The sequence below is a fragment of the Malania oleifera genome, chromosome 9 (assembly GCF_029873635.1).
Source record: "Malania oleifera isolate guangnan ecotype guangnan chromosome 9, ASM2987363v1, whole genome shotgun sequence".
Classification (NCBI taxonomy): Eukaryota; Viridiplantae; Streptophyta; class Magnoliopsida; order Santalales; family Ximeniaceae; genus Malania; species Malania oleifera.
The window spans coordinates 80,940,047-80,954,175 of record NC_080425.1 but is presented as its reverse complement, the minus strand read 5'-3'; the positions used below and the strand labels follow the sequence as shown (position 1 = coordinate 80,954,175).

The 14,129-nt window shown below is 37.1% G+C and overlaps 1 protein-coding gene across 1 annotated transcript; it reads left to right on the top strand.

Annotated features, from left to right (window-relative positions):
* The first annotated feature begins 3,661 nt into the window (after positions 1–3,661).
* Positions 3,662–13,683, top strand: LOC131163528 (probable LRR receptor-like serine/threonine-protein kinase At1g51880). Its single transcript, XM_058120123.1, has 7 exons — positions 3,662–3,773; positions 3,914–4,128; positions 4,326–4,452; positions 5,014–5,076; positions 5,195–5,384; positions 10,932–10,940; positions 13,281–13,683. The coding sequence occupies exons 1-7, from the start codon at positions 3,662–3,664 to the stop codon at positions 13,681–13,683; spliced, it is 1,119 nt and encodes a 372-aa protein (XP_057976106.1).
* Positions 13,684–14,129: the final 446 nt, after the last annotated feature.

Sequence of the window (14,129 nt, the reverse complement as noted above, 5' to 3'; positions counted from 1 at the left end):
ATCCAACCTTGCTGAAATTGATAGAACATCACCATCACTACATGTTGAACCTCCTTCTTGAACAACATTCAAAGATTTTGAAGTATCCTCGTGTTTTTCAGAATTTCCTTTTTTCCAATGTGGAAACTCCGGTTTCACATGCCCATTTTTACCGCATTTATAACACTAGATTTTTTTCTTCTTCTTAGATTGATTGCAGGATTTCTAACTTAATCCATGTTTTTATTTTCCTTTGCCTCGCTCATTATTACCCTTTACCACAAGTCCTTCTCTTTCATCACATATTTTCAATCTTTGATGAAAATTTAGCAAAACACTTGTTACCTTTTTAAGATCAAGAATTTATTTTCCCCACGTAAGAGTGGTCGCGAGATTTTCATAGGTATGAGTCGAGGGAAAAAAGTTTAAAAACATCAAAGCTTTGTCATATTCATCAATATTAACATCAACTCTAATCAAATCACTAATAATTTGATTGAAGGCATTAATATATTGATCTAAGTTTGATACTTCAACCATCTTAAGCTAATACAAGCATTGCTTAAGAAAAAAAGTTTATTATTGAGAGATTTGCACATGTACCGGCTCTCTAACTTTCGCCTTATAGCTGCTGGAGAATCCTCCTCCATCACCCGATAGAGTACTCCATCAACCAAACAGAAGTGTATTGTAGAAGCGGCCTTTACTTGCAATTATACCCATGTTGCCTCATCCATTCCATCCAGTTGAACACCAAGTAATACCTTTCCCATTCCTTTTAGGACAAGAATGTCCTTCACTCTCCTCTGCCATAAACCAAAGTTCTTGGTTCCATCAAACTTGACGATGTCAAATCTTGCAAAAGACGATCCTGGTGCCATAAAAACAAACGCTCTGATACCAATTTGTTGTGATATGGATAGGATAAATATGATGCATAACTGAATAAAAATGCAACAATCAAATCAATCACAACCAGTAAACAAGAAATAACAAGCACAATAACAAGATTTATGTGATTTGGCAAAGCCTACATCCACGGAAGCAATGACACAAGAATTTCACCAAGTAAATATCAAAGTACACAATACACTTCACAAATGATCACACTCTATCAATACATACCCATAATGACATATATAACAATCTTTCAGAGGTTTCCCTCCAATTGCCCAACCACCCCAACGTTCAAATTTAAAATTCAAAAATCTGCTCGCAGCCCAGGTACACTCGTCGACGAGTATAGGGGATTCGTGGATGAGTTAAAGAAGCCTACTCATCGACTAGTATATCCTTTCATCGACAAGTCTTCAACTCTAAAAATTTATGGCTCTTGGTAAATACTCGTCAATGAGCACACGACACTCATCGACGAGTCCCTATTTCTACACCACACCAAGAAGCATCCATATGTTTTTCCTTCCCCTTTTTTTATAAACTCGAAGTATAAGAGTCATACCATAAACAACATTCATACTATTAACGTGTAATGCCCCGACCCGCCACGTGGGTCCAAAGTGCTAGTAAAACATAAAATAAAGCATAATAATCTCTGATACCATAATAAGAGGGTCCTTACTCAAAGGGTTCAAGGTTGCCCTACCCATAATCGAAATACAATAAAGCAGCGAAAAACATTCATTCTCTAAATACCATTCCAGAGTTATAAGCCAATATTATTAGATAAACAATTCCATTTGTTTCTATTACAATCCCAAAAATACAACTTGGTTATCATCCAATACTTACACAATACTTACAAAAACTCAAAAAAAACACTACGCTCTCTAGAACGCTAGGGTTGATTCCCTGCAATACCTAAAACAAGATTTGTATATTGGGGTGAGACACTCCTCAATAAGGTGGATGATCAGGTTACATCAGTATGTGATCACATGAGTTTATTCTAACAAAGAACACAGTAAGTTTAAATGAAATGAATTACATAGTTAAAACATTCTCAACCCTATAATATAAAAGATAATTTGGCTCATTACAAGTGAGAGTTCCCGAGGATGGGGTAAGGTACAGGCCCATACACTGTACGATCCCTCGGCTCAGTACTCAAAGTTGTAACTTTGCCCATTTTATTTTTAAATCATGTATACGCATATCAAACTCATCCCTCTTTTGGAACATCACAACACCATTTACTTCCCCCATGGTATAGGTTGTGTGGTCTGTAGACCCCGATCTAGATTTGGCAGCGCACCATAATAGTCACATTACTCATTTACAAGTCCGACTTGGCCTACCCAACCCTGGTCCATACACCAACGACCCTTCGTACCAATCGACTGTCTAGATACCCACACTTAGCAATAATGTGTGGTTGCACTGTATCAATCACTAGAAACGGTACCGTGCCCTCATAATAGCCCGTTCCTCACGTGGTTCATAAATTATACATACAATTTGTAATGAAAGCACACTAACCTGTTTTCATTTCACAGAGCATTTAAGCAATTCTAGTATTTTTCAGAACACATTCATTCATTCATCGACATTACCCAACATACACAACCCTCGGTATTAAACCGTCATCTCATTTTCCACATCCCCTTAAAACAATTTGGAACTCCAGTTCCCATATCTCATACAGATATTTCACAAGTTCAGTTCATTCATATTTATCATCTCATGTCACACTCATTTGATTAAATATGCTATAATGTAATAAATGGTTTGGAAAATTATAATTTATATAAAACAAGGTTTCAAGCATCTCCAACCTTTAATATAATAAGAATATATAAGTTTAGATAAAAATGGAGACCATACCCTAAAACCCTAATTTTTTTGAAATCATAAAATACAGTTTAACCAATTCAAATTTCAAAAGTAAATGGTGTAAAACAAATCCCCTTACCTAGATTACAAGAAAGTCCACTGGAAACCCCAAACTCCACGCCCTACGACGTTTGCAGTTTGAAATCCTAAAACCACATTTTTTTCCCAAATAAATCAACACAAATTCTAGATAAGCAACCATTAATCATTTCTTAGGCCTCCCTATAGTCCACAACAACCATAAAACCTTAAAATAACATACTTACCCTGATTTTGGAGTAACACCCGAAAAGATCATATTAAAGATCTGCTCCGCTAGACTTGAAGAGAATCTCCCCTAGATCCTCGTAGTAACTTCTGATCGTTGAATCTGTCAACGAGAGGTGAAAAATCGTAGAGAGAGAGAGAGAGAGAGAGAGAGAGAGAGAGAGAGAGAGAGAGAGAGAGAGAGATTATGTTTTTAATGAAGAAGCAAATAAAATTTCGATTTATAGCCCTTTTGACCTGGTCAAATTCATCGACGAAATGGTGCCTTTGTCGACGAACTACAGAATGTCGTTCGTCGACAGAAGAAGGAGCTTTGTCGACGAACCATAAACCTGAACTTTTAGTCGTTCAGGATATCTTCATCGGCGACAATGCTCTGAACTTCATTGATGAACAACAGAAGAGCCTTCGTCGACGAAAATAGGGGATTCGTCGATGAAACCTACTGGTATCCCCTTTTTTATTTTCCTTTTTCCTTCTTTTCTTATTTATTTCATTATTTTCATGGTTCGAATTTCTACATGATGTATATGATTACATTTTTTTATAATTTGTTATTATTAACTTAATTAATGCTAGTGTGGATGAGAACCTCAATCTTGTTTCACAAGTTCCCTTAAAAAAGATGAAGAAGAAGAAGAAGAATGTGGTTGTTCCTATAGTAGCTTCAGTTGCTGCACTGCTCATCCTCATAGCTGTGCTGGCTAGCCTATGGTGCCTCAAAAGGAGAAGACAAGGTAAGATAACTGTTATGCTCTCATTTTAAGGCAAGTTAACTATGAAAGATTACACAAGATACAAATTTAGTTTCCATGTAATTGCAAATTTTTCTTCATCCAACTTAAGATGTCCCTAAAAATTGTGATGATCTAATTAGACAAGAAGAAGGTGAAGAAGGAAAAGTTAACATTGGAATCAAAGAAACAACAATTTAGATACTCTGAGATTCTGAGTATTACCAACAACCTCACAATGATTCTTGGAAAAGGAGGTTTTGCGACGGTTTACCTTGGCTACATAAATAACACCGAGGTTGCTGTGAAGATTCTCTCTCCATCATCTGTTCAAGGGCGTAAGCAGTTTCAAGCAGAGGTAATTACTTTGCATCAATTTTCTACACCATAGCTTCGAGAAAATTGCATATATCTATTAAAGCTAACTTGCATATATACATCAATTAAAAGGTCTAACTTTGTAATAAACGTTTTTTGAAATGTCTTAAATGAATATCTTGTGTATGCAAATGTTTCTACATATGCGCTCAACCATAACATGGGTTTAAATTTCAGGTCAAACTTTTAATGAGGGTTTATCACAAAAACTTGACATCTCTTGTTGGGTATTGTGATGAAGGCACCAATATGGCACTCATCTACGAATACATGGCTAATAAAGACTTAAGGGGACTTTTGTCAGGTATTATTTTTACATTTGGTTTGTAAATGTCTGTTCATTGTAATGTAATAGAATAAGATGAAAATGTGCTAAGAATTGTATGGGGATTACTAGTTTGAAGAAAAATTCACTCATGAAAAGAATTTTTATATTCCATCTAACATCGAATAAGATAAGAATAGACTATGTGAAATTTGAGAATAGTCATTCTTTGCTATTCTTTGTCATGGATTCATAAAACACTTTGCGTTGTTATTTGTTTTGTTATGACATGACCGTTTATCTTCTTTTATAAACTATCAAATATTTATATTATGACCATTGTATTCTTAGGAATAAACATTATGTGAACAAAATATAACTTGATTAATCTTAAAATTTCTTATGGCGTGTCCATACTTGCATGAATCAACTTAAGATTTTGGCTTCTTAAAGTTTCATTTTAGCTTGAAGGCTTGAACATTTAGTTTTTTTACATGCTTTATGTTCACATGGCTAATTTTGTGTGCTACAACATAATCGAGGTTCACTCAATAAAGACAAAATTTATAGAAAAATTTAGACATTCATTTATGGCTGCAGGAAAAAGAAATTATGTCCTTGGTTGGGAAGAGAGATTACGAATAGCAATTGATGCAGCACAAGGTCAGCAAGCAGATAAATTTGCACTTAGAATTTCTTCTTCAAAGTTCTCACTCTTTTCATCAGTAGATTATTGTTTGCTATTGCAAGTTAACTACTTTATTTATTTTTTGAATTGTAGGATTGGAGTATCTGCACAATGGCTGTAAACCACCAATGATCCATAGAGATGTTAAGTCTGCAAACATCTTACTGAATGAAAATTTTCACGCTAAACTAGCAGATTTTGGGCTTTCAAGAGATTTTCCAGTTGAAGGTGGCTATCTTGTGCCCTCAGAAACTATTGGAACCTTAGGATACATTGACCCTGAGTAAGTTCTTATACTTTTGTTGTGATTGGTGGCTCATTTATTGAAATGACTAACTTACACAGGAAGAAGAACATAGTGCAGCATTCTAGGAGAAAACTGTTGACGGTTTTCTATGGTTTTCCTAAAACCATCGACAATTTTCTGTGATTTTCCTAAAACAGTCGACGGTTTCACTAAAATCTCACACATTTTTAGAAACATGCTCTTGGTATCTTAAACCATCGACAGGTTCAAAAAATCTAATAAAACCATCGACGGTTTTGTTTCTGGGCTGCAAGACAGAAATTTGAAATTTGAATTTAAACGTTAAGTTGGTTGATTTTTTTGGGGGGGGGGGAACCTCCAAAGAAAAGTTTATATATTCTTGTCTGAGTGTATTATGAGACAAGAGAGATCATTTTGAGAAGTGTATTGTGTACTTTATAATTTCTTAGTGAAATTTTTGTGTTGATCCCTTCCATGGATGTAGGCATTGTTGAACCTTGTGTTGATTCTTGTTCTCTTTTCATTTACTAGTTGTGTTTGATTTGCTTGTTGTGTTTTATTCTGTATGCATCCTATATCTGATCATAAATACAACAAATTGGTATTTGAGCGATTTTTGTTATGGCATCGGGATCATCTTCTACAAGATTTGACATTGTCAAATTCGATGGAACTGAAAATTTTGGTTTATGGCAGAGCAGAGTTAAGGACATACTTGTACAACAAAGAATGTGAAAGGTTTTACTTGGAGTTCAACCGGATGGAATGGATAAGGCAACATGGGGAGTATTGCAAGCAAAGGTCGCTTCTACAATACGCTTGTGTTTGGCTGACGAAGTGCTCTATCGTGTGATGAAGGAGGATTGTCTAGCGGCTATATGGCGAAAGTTAGAAAGCTGGTACATGTGCAAATCACTCAATAATAAACTTTTTCTTAAGCATTATTTTATTGGTTTAAGATGGTTGAAGGATCAAACTTAGATCAACATGTCAATGCTTTTAATCAAATCATAAGTGATTTGATGAGAGTTGATATCAAGTTTGATGAACATGATAAGGCTTTGATGTTACTAAGCTTTTTGCCATCAACTCAAACCTATGAAAATCCAGTTACCACTTTTACGTGGGGAAAATAGACTCTTGATCTAGAAGAGGTAACAAGTGCCTTACTAAATTTTCATCAAAGGTTGAAAATATGTGATGACGGAGAAGGACTTGTGGTGAAAAGTAATAATGAGCATAGCAAAGGAAAGTTCAAAAGTGGGTCAAGTTAGAAATCCCGCAATTAGACCATGAAGAAAAAGGAAATGCGGTGTAATAAATGTTGTAAAAAGGGCCATGTGAAGCCATAATGTCCATATTCGAAAAAGGGAAATGCTGAAAAGCATGAGGAAATTTCGAAATTAGTGAATGTTGTTCTAGAAGGGAGTTCACTTTGCAACGATGGTGATGTTCTTTCAGTTTCATCAGGGTCGAATTACCTTACAAACTTTTGGATACTTGACTCGGCATGTTCTTACCATATAACTCCAAACAAGGAGTGATTCAGCACTTACAAGTTAGTGAACTCAGGTTCAGTTCTTATGGGTAATGATGTTTCTTGTAAGATCATTGGTATAGGAAATGTTAAGATAAAAATGTTTGATGGTGCTGTGAGAACCTTAAGCAATGTAAGACATATACTGGAGTTGAGGAAGAATTTGATATCACTTAGCACTCTGTATTGTAATGGTTTCAATTACAAGTACAAAGGTGGAGTTATGAAAGTTTGGAAAGGATATCTAACGGTGATGAAAGGGCCAAAGCTAGATGAGAATATCTATACATTGTAGAGAACTACAGTTGTAGGTGGAGCTGCAGTTGTAGATGTTGAATCTGATGAGACCGTCTTGTGGCATATGCATCTTGGGCATATTGAGGAACATGATATGATGGAATTACACAAGAGGAAACTCTTGAAAGGTTTGAAATCATGTCAGCTGGATTTTTGCAAAATTTGTGTACTTGGAAAACAAAACAAGGAAAAATTCAAGTCAGCTGTTTACAAGACGAAATGTATTCTTGATTATGTGCATTCCGATGTTTGGGGTTTAGTTAGAGTTGCATCAAAGGGAGGACATGTGTATTATGTGAGTTTTATAGACGATTACTCACGGAAAGTCTGGGTATACTTCATGTGGCACAAGTCTGATACGTTTTCCAGGTTCAAGATTTGGAAGGCTGAAGTGGAAAGCCAGATGGAGAGGAGAATCAAATACTTGAGATCAGACAATGGGACCGAGTACGCTAACTCTCAGTTTATGGAGTTTTGTGCGCAGCAGGGCATTAAGTGACACTTTACCATTCGTCGGACACCTCAACAAAACGGTGTGACTGAAAGGATGAACCGGTCTCTAGCTAAAAGAGATCGGTGTCTCAGACTTAATGAAGGGCTACCGAAAAATCTTCTAGGCCGAGGCAGTTAGTATGACTTGTTTTCTAATAAACTGATCACCAAGGGCGTCACTAAAGGTTAAAGTGGCAGAAGATGTATGGACAGGAAATGCAGTAGACTACTCCAGATCGAAAGTATTCGGGTGCCCAACCTATGTTCACGTGTCTAGTGAGGAGAGGTCTAAACTTGACCCGAAGTATCGTCGTTGCATCTTTTTGGGATATCTAGAGGGTGTAAAGGGGTACAAGCTATGGGGTCTAGTGGCAAATAAGGTGGTGATTAGCAGGGATGTAGTATTTGATGAGAAGGCTATGATGAAGCGTACTCAAGATTGTGATGAATAGAAATAGGAGCCATAAAGCTGGGTTAGTAATGAACATGTTGTGCATGTGGAGTTGGAAGCTCAGGGCAATGAAAATGATCATGGTCATATGGTTGGAGGGAGTTTTAGCTCAGGAAACCAACAAGTTAATGATTGTTAGAATTGGTGTATTCCCAAGAGGGGGGGTGAATTGGAATTTAAAACTTTTTCTCCTAGGTTAATCTATCCTACAATAGTATATACACAACCTAGGGTCAGTCTATTCAATTTCCAAATGTGTAGATAAATATAATATGAAATTTAAGTCATACGCATCATTCACCCATAACATACATGTGTAGTAAATATAAAGTGCGGAAATGTAAATGAACACACGATATGTTATCGGGGTTCGGCCAACTGTGCCTACGTCCCCGCCTCTAGCTCGCAAGCAGGAGGATTCCACTAATAGCTCACTTAAGGGTGGAGCGACACAGTTTACAACCAGTTCAAATTAACACAGGGCTGACCTCAACCTTAACCAGGTCAATTAGCGGGGCTGACCTCAACCTACACGCCTTAACAGGACGACGTACCTTACTTTCCTAACCGGGTCTAAGCCAATCCGGGACTATTCCAGGGCTAGTCTCCCGCTTCAGGCCCGTGCTTGGAAATACAACCAAAGTGTATTACAATGAAATGGTACAGTGATTGTGCTTTCAAGTAAAGCAGATATGTACCCAAATTCGCGCAATAATATACACCACAAATATGAAATAATTTGTAAGCTCAATGTGGTCTAGATGATTCAACTCTCAAAGGTATTTTCTATCGGTGTAAAGAGTACGTGAGAGTGTCAAACCAACAATCTTTGTATCACAAGATATTCAACAAATATGTTCACACAAAGATGTCAAGTCTTATGTATTTCAATCATTAAGATATCTCAAGCATGTAAGTATTAAATGATGTATATGCTTGGTTTGCAAAAGACGTGTAATCTTTGTATTCAGCAAATAATATATGAGTGAAAGAATATTACAACAAAGATCACAATCACACAAGCAAATATCTCTTCAAAGTATTTTGCAATATAAAAGTACAATAGATATTTGGAAGTGTTTGAAAAGTTTTTGCAAACAAAAACAGATACACTCTTCTCAAGATCTTGCAATGAAGGTGCAAGCTTAGAAGATCTAACAAGGTTTTCTTAGGAAATGCTTATTAGCAAAAGCCTCCTAAGAATCCTTAGGTTTGGCTCTCAAGAAAATCGTGTCAAATAAGTAGCATAAGGAGAGCAAACCTATTAAACAAAACACTCAATCAACTTACAAAATATGTAGGCAATGATAGAAGGCAAGTATGAGTGGTTTGAGTAATAAAATGAGTAGTATAGGGTTTTTATTTTTCAGAGAATTCTTCCCTAATCAAGGTGGTTAATCTTCCTTAATCTTTGCAAATGAACACATATATATAGCCATGGAAGGAAATATGACTGTTGGGGACCTATAGGGTATTATTAGAAAAGTTTAATGACGTTTAAGGCATTTTAACCCTGTTTAGAAAAATATTAACCATGATAAAAATGGGAGCAACCTGAGAGGTCCGGTCAACCAGAAATGGTTCGGTCGACCAGGACTCAAATGGCTCGGTCGACCAGGGCTATTTTGAACTGAATGGTCGGCCGACCGAGGAAGGGCGATTTTCCAAAATTTTGAGGTTCGGTCGACCGGGCCCTTTTGAACTGTGTGGTTCGGTCGACCAGACCGCTGGGAATTCTCCCGAGACCCTTCAGTCGACCAGGTAGTTGGAGTACAAATTTGGTCGGTCGACTGGGAGGTCAAAATGTTGACTCCCAAGTGGTTCGGTCGATCGGGGTCAAATGAACTATAAGGGCTCGGTCGACCGAGCCTTGGTCAAACTGTTGACCCAGGGCTAGTTCGGTCGACCAAGTCAAATTGAACTGAATTGGCCGATCGATCGAAAGTGCACCAAGTGTGCATTTCGGTCCCGTATTGATACAATAAAGCCCTATTCAAGTGCCTAACAAATGTATGTGAATATGTGTGTGTCCTACGGTCACTTGGGGTCCAATTTGGAAACACCGAAAAAGTCCGGTGTCGGTCGACCGAAGGTGCACCCTAAGGTCTTTCTATGGTTCTTTCTCATTCATGGTTCGGTTTGAACTTACGTAGTAAATCATACATGTGATGTGCGTGAGCTTATTACAAACCAATTACCTACTTACTATTACAGACCAATTAAATATTTTACAATATGGAATAAAACTTTGGTCTTCAGGCTTTACTTGACTTTGTGCACATCTTTATTTTAACATTCTTGATTCCTGCACAAAAACTTAAACACTCATTAGATACAATGAGTATTTGTCATAATCAAAATCGGGCGTGACAAATGTGGTCAACAATGATCTTCCCATATAGAGATCTAGACGCACTATTAGACCACCACCAAGGTATGAGTTTGAAGAGTTAGTGTCTTACGCTTTTCTTACCAATTGCAACAATCCAACTACATTTTAAGAGACAGTGCACGGCTATAAGAAAGGTAGGTGGATGGGTGCAATGATTAAGGAGATGGAATCACTACATAAGAACCAAACTTGGGATTTGGAAGAGCTTCCAGATGGGAAGAGACCGATAGGTTACCAATGGGTATATAGGAAGAAGGAGGCAACTGTAGAAAAATGAAGGAGGGAAATTCAAAGCAAGGTTGGTGGCAAAAGGATACTCACAAAAGAAGGGGATAGACTATGATGAGATCTTTTCACCAGCGGTCCAACATACTTCTATTAGGATTGTATTAGGGTTGGTAGGCCATTATGATCTTCATTTGGAACAAATGGATATGAAGATGGCATTTCTTCATGATGACTTGGAGGAATAGATTTATATGGTACAACCGAAGGGATTCAATGAATCAGGAAAAGAAAACTTAGTTTGCAAGTTGAAGAAATCTCTTTACAGTCTGAAACAGTCTCCGAGGAAATGGTATAAAAGATTTGATTCCTACATGATCAAGATTGGCTACAAAAGGTGTGAGTATGATTGCTGCATATATGTGAACAAACTTGATGATGGTTCTCCTTTTTCTTGTTATTGTATGTCGATAACATTTTGATAGTCACAAAAGATTTAAGTGAGGAAAATCAGTTAAAGGAACTATTGCATAAGGAGTTTGACATGAAAGATCTTAGTTCAGCTAAGAAAATACTTGGGATGGAGATTCGTCGAGACAAAATTACAGGGAGGTTATGACTATCTCAGGGTAGTTATGTGCATAAGGTGTTGGAGGGATTTAGTATGGCTGATGCAAAACTGGTGTGTACACTTCTAGAGAGTTATTTTAATTTGTCTACTGTAGATTATCCAAGTACGTATGATGATATTCGAGACATGTCAAAGGTCCCCTATGCTAGTGCTGTGGGGAGTTTAATGTATGTTATGGTGTGTATGAGGTCAGATTTGGCACATGCTGTGAGTGTGGTAAGTAAGTTTTTATCTAATCCAGGCAGACAACATTAGGAGGCCGTCAAATGGATATTCAGATACTTACGAGGTACATCGAGATATGACATCATGTTCGGCAAGCAACAGAGTTGTCCTTCAATTATGGAATTTGTAGATTTTGACTATGTAGGGGATATGGATGACAGAAGTTCTATAATCGGTTATGTTTTTACCCTTGTAGGAGGACCTATATGTTGGAGATCCATGGTTCAATCTCTGGTAGCATTGTCCACAACTGAAGCTGAGTATATGATAGTTGCCGAAACTACAAAGGAAGCCTTATGGCTTACCGGTTTGGTGAAAGAGCTATGATTACAACAAGATGGAGTAGTGTTGCATTGTGACCGTTAAAGTGTCATTTACTTGGCAAAGATCAAGTGTACCATGCTAGAACTAAAAAAATTGATGTAAGGTTTTATAGGTTTCGGAAATTGATTACTTCATGTGAACTTATGTTGGAAAAGGTTCACACATCTGAAAACGCAGCGGATATTTTGATAAAATCGGTTACTTTTGAAAAGTTCAAGCATTGCTTGGATTTACTTCATGTCTCCATGTGCTAAAAGGGAGACAGACCCAATTTAATGTTCTAAGGTCAAGGTGGAGTGCCGGGCTATATTTTTCGTGTTTCTCCTAAGGGTTAGAAATTCGCCAAGGTGAAGATTGTTGTGATTGGTGGCTCATTTCTTAAAATGACTAACTTACACAAAGAGAAGAACATAGTGCAACATTTTGGGAGAAAACCATCGACAATTTTTTGTGGCTTTTCTAAAACTATCAACGATTTCACTGAAATCTCAAAAAACATCTTCAACACATGCTCTCGATATCTCAAACTGTCGACGGTTTAAGGAAATCTCATAAAACTGTCGACAGTTTTGTTTCTAGGTTGTGAGACAGAAATTTAAAATTTGAATTTGAACGTTAAGTTGGTTGATTTTTGGGGAGGATCCTCCAAAGGAAAGTTTATATATTATTGTCTGAGTGTATTGTGAGACAAGAAAGATCATTTTGAGAAGTGTATTGTGTACTCTATAATTTTTTAGTGAAATTTTTGTGCCAATTGCTTCCGTGGATGTAGGCATTGCCGAACCATTTAAACCTTGTATTGATTCTTGTTTGCTTCTCATTTACTGGTTGCGTTTGATTAGCTTGTTGTGTTTTATTTTGCTGTGCATCCTATACCGGATCATAATTACAACAACTTTTCAATTTAGTTCCATGAACTTCTTGTGACACATATCACAAACCTAATCATTGGTTGACTCAATAGTTAGTACCTCCTGGTCTCACATGAAGCTTCTTTCTCTGTTTGGCGACAAGAATTTTAGCGCTGGACCTTCAGCCCTTAGTCATGTCTTCACCAGTGTGCAGTAAAAGGGTTTTGCCAAACTTGAAATTCAGCTACACTGAAATTCTGCGCAAGCAATTTTTCTTTCTTCCTAATTAGAAAGTTCTCACGTATTAATTTGTGGGATTATCCCAACCCTTCTCCAGTGGGTGAAGGAAGCTAAAGATACTCGGACTTGTAAAACTATCTCAGGGCCATTTGACCATTCTAAGGTTGTGTTTAACAGCATGAATCCTTTGTCGCCAGATTGTATTGCTGTTGTTTCAATTCTGTGCAGGTACTGCGCCTCCTGCAGGTTGACTGAGAAAAGTGACGTATACAGTTTCGGAGTTGTTCTTTTAGAGCTAATTACAGGCCATCCTGCATTACTAAAAGGGCATGAGAACATGCACATAGTTCAATGGGTCAATTCTGTTATCGGAAGAGGGGATATAGGCAGCATTGTTGATCCAAGGGTGCAAGGGAAGTTCAGTGTTAATTCAGCATGGAAAGCCTTAGAGATTGCCATGTCATGTGTGCCAGCGTTGTCCATCCAAAGATCAAACATGAGCCATGTAGTGACAGAGTTAAAGGAGTGCATGGAAGTAGAGATGGCTTCTGTTCAAAGTGGGATGAGGGATGACCAACTTACGGATTCAGGAAACTTACTTGAAATGATTGTGGAACTCGGAAACGAAGTCAATCCTGAAGTAAGGTAGAAATCTAGTGATGCTAAGAGTTTGGAGTTGTGACTATCACGAGCTCACGTAATAGTAGGTGAGTGGATAAAGCAACATGAGTCTCACCTGCTTCATTTATTCACCTCTTCCAATGTGAGCCTGTGATATCACCATATCCAAACTCATCATTTTTAGATGGAAACCTCTGTATGAAGTCTGTAGCTATCTTGAGTTGGGCATAGTTGTTGAATGTGAATTGTTACGGCTTGCTTCTAATATTATTACAATGTTTGAAAATGCCTTGAATTTGGATTTGTACTAGATTTTGATAAGATATAATATAAAATTAGATTAAAATTTATCCAAATCTGTCTAAATTTAAATTTAAAATTCAAAATTCATGCTCCCAAACACAATATCTAAGATTTTATGCGAGTTTGTCCTCTTATTTTTTATTGTAAAATTTATTACATTGTATTTGTGAT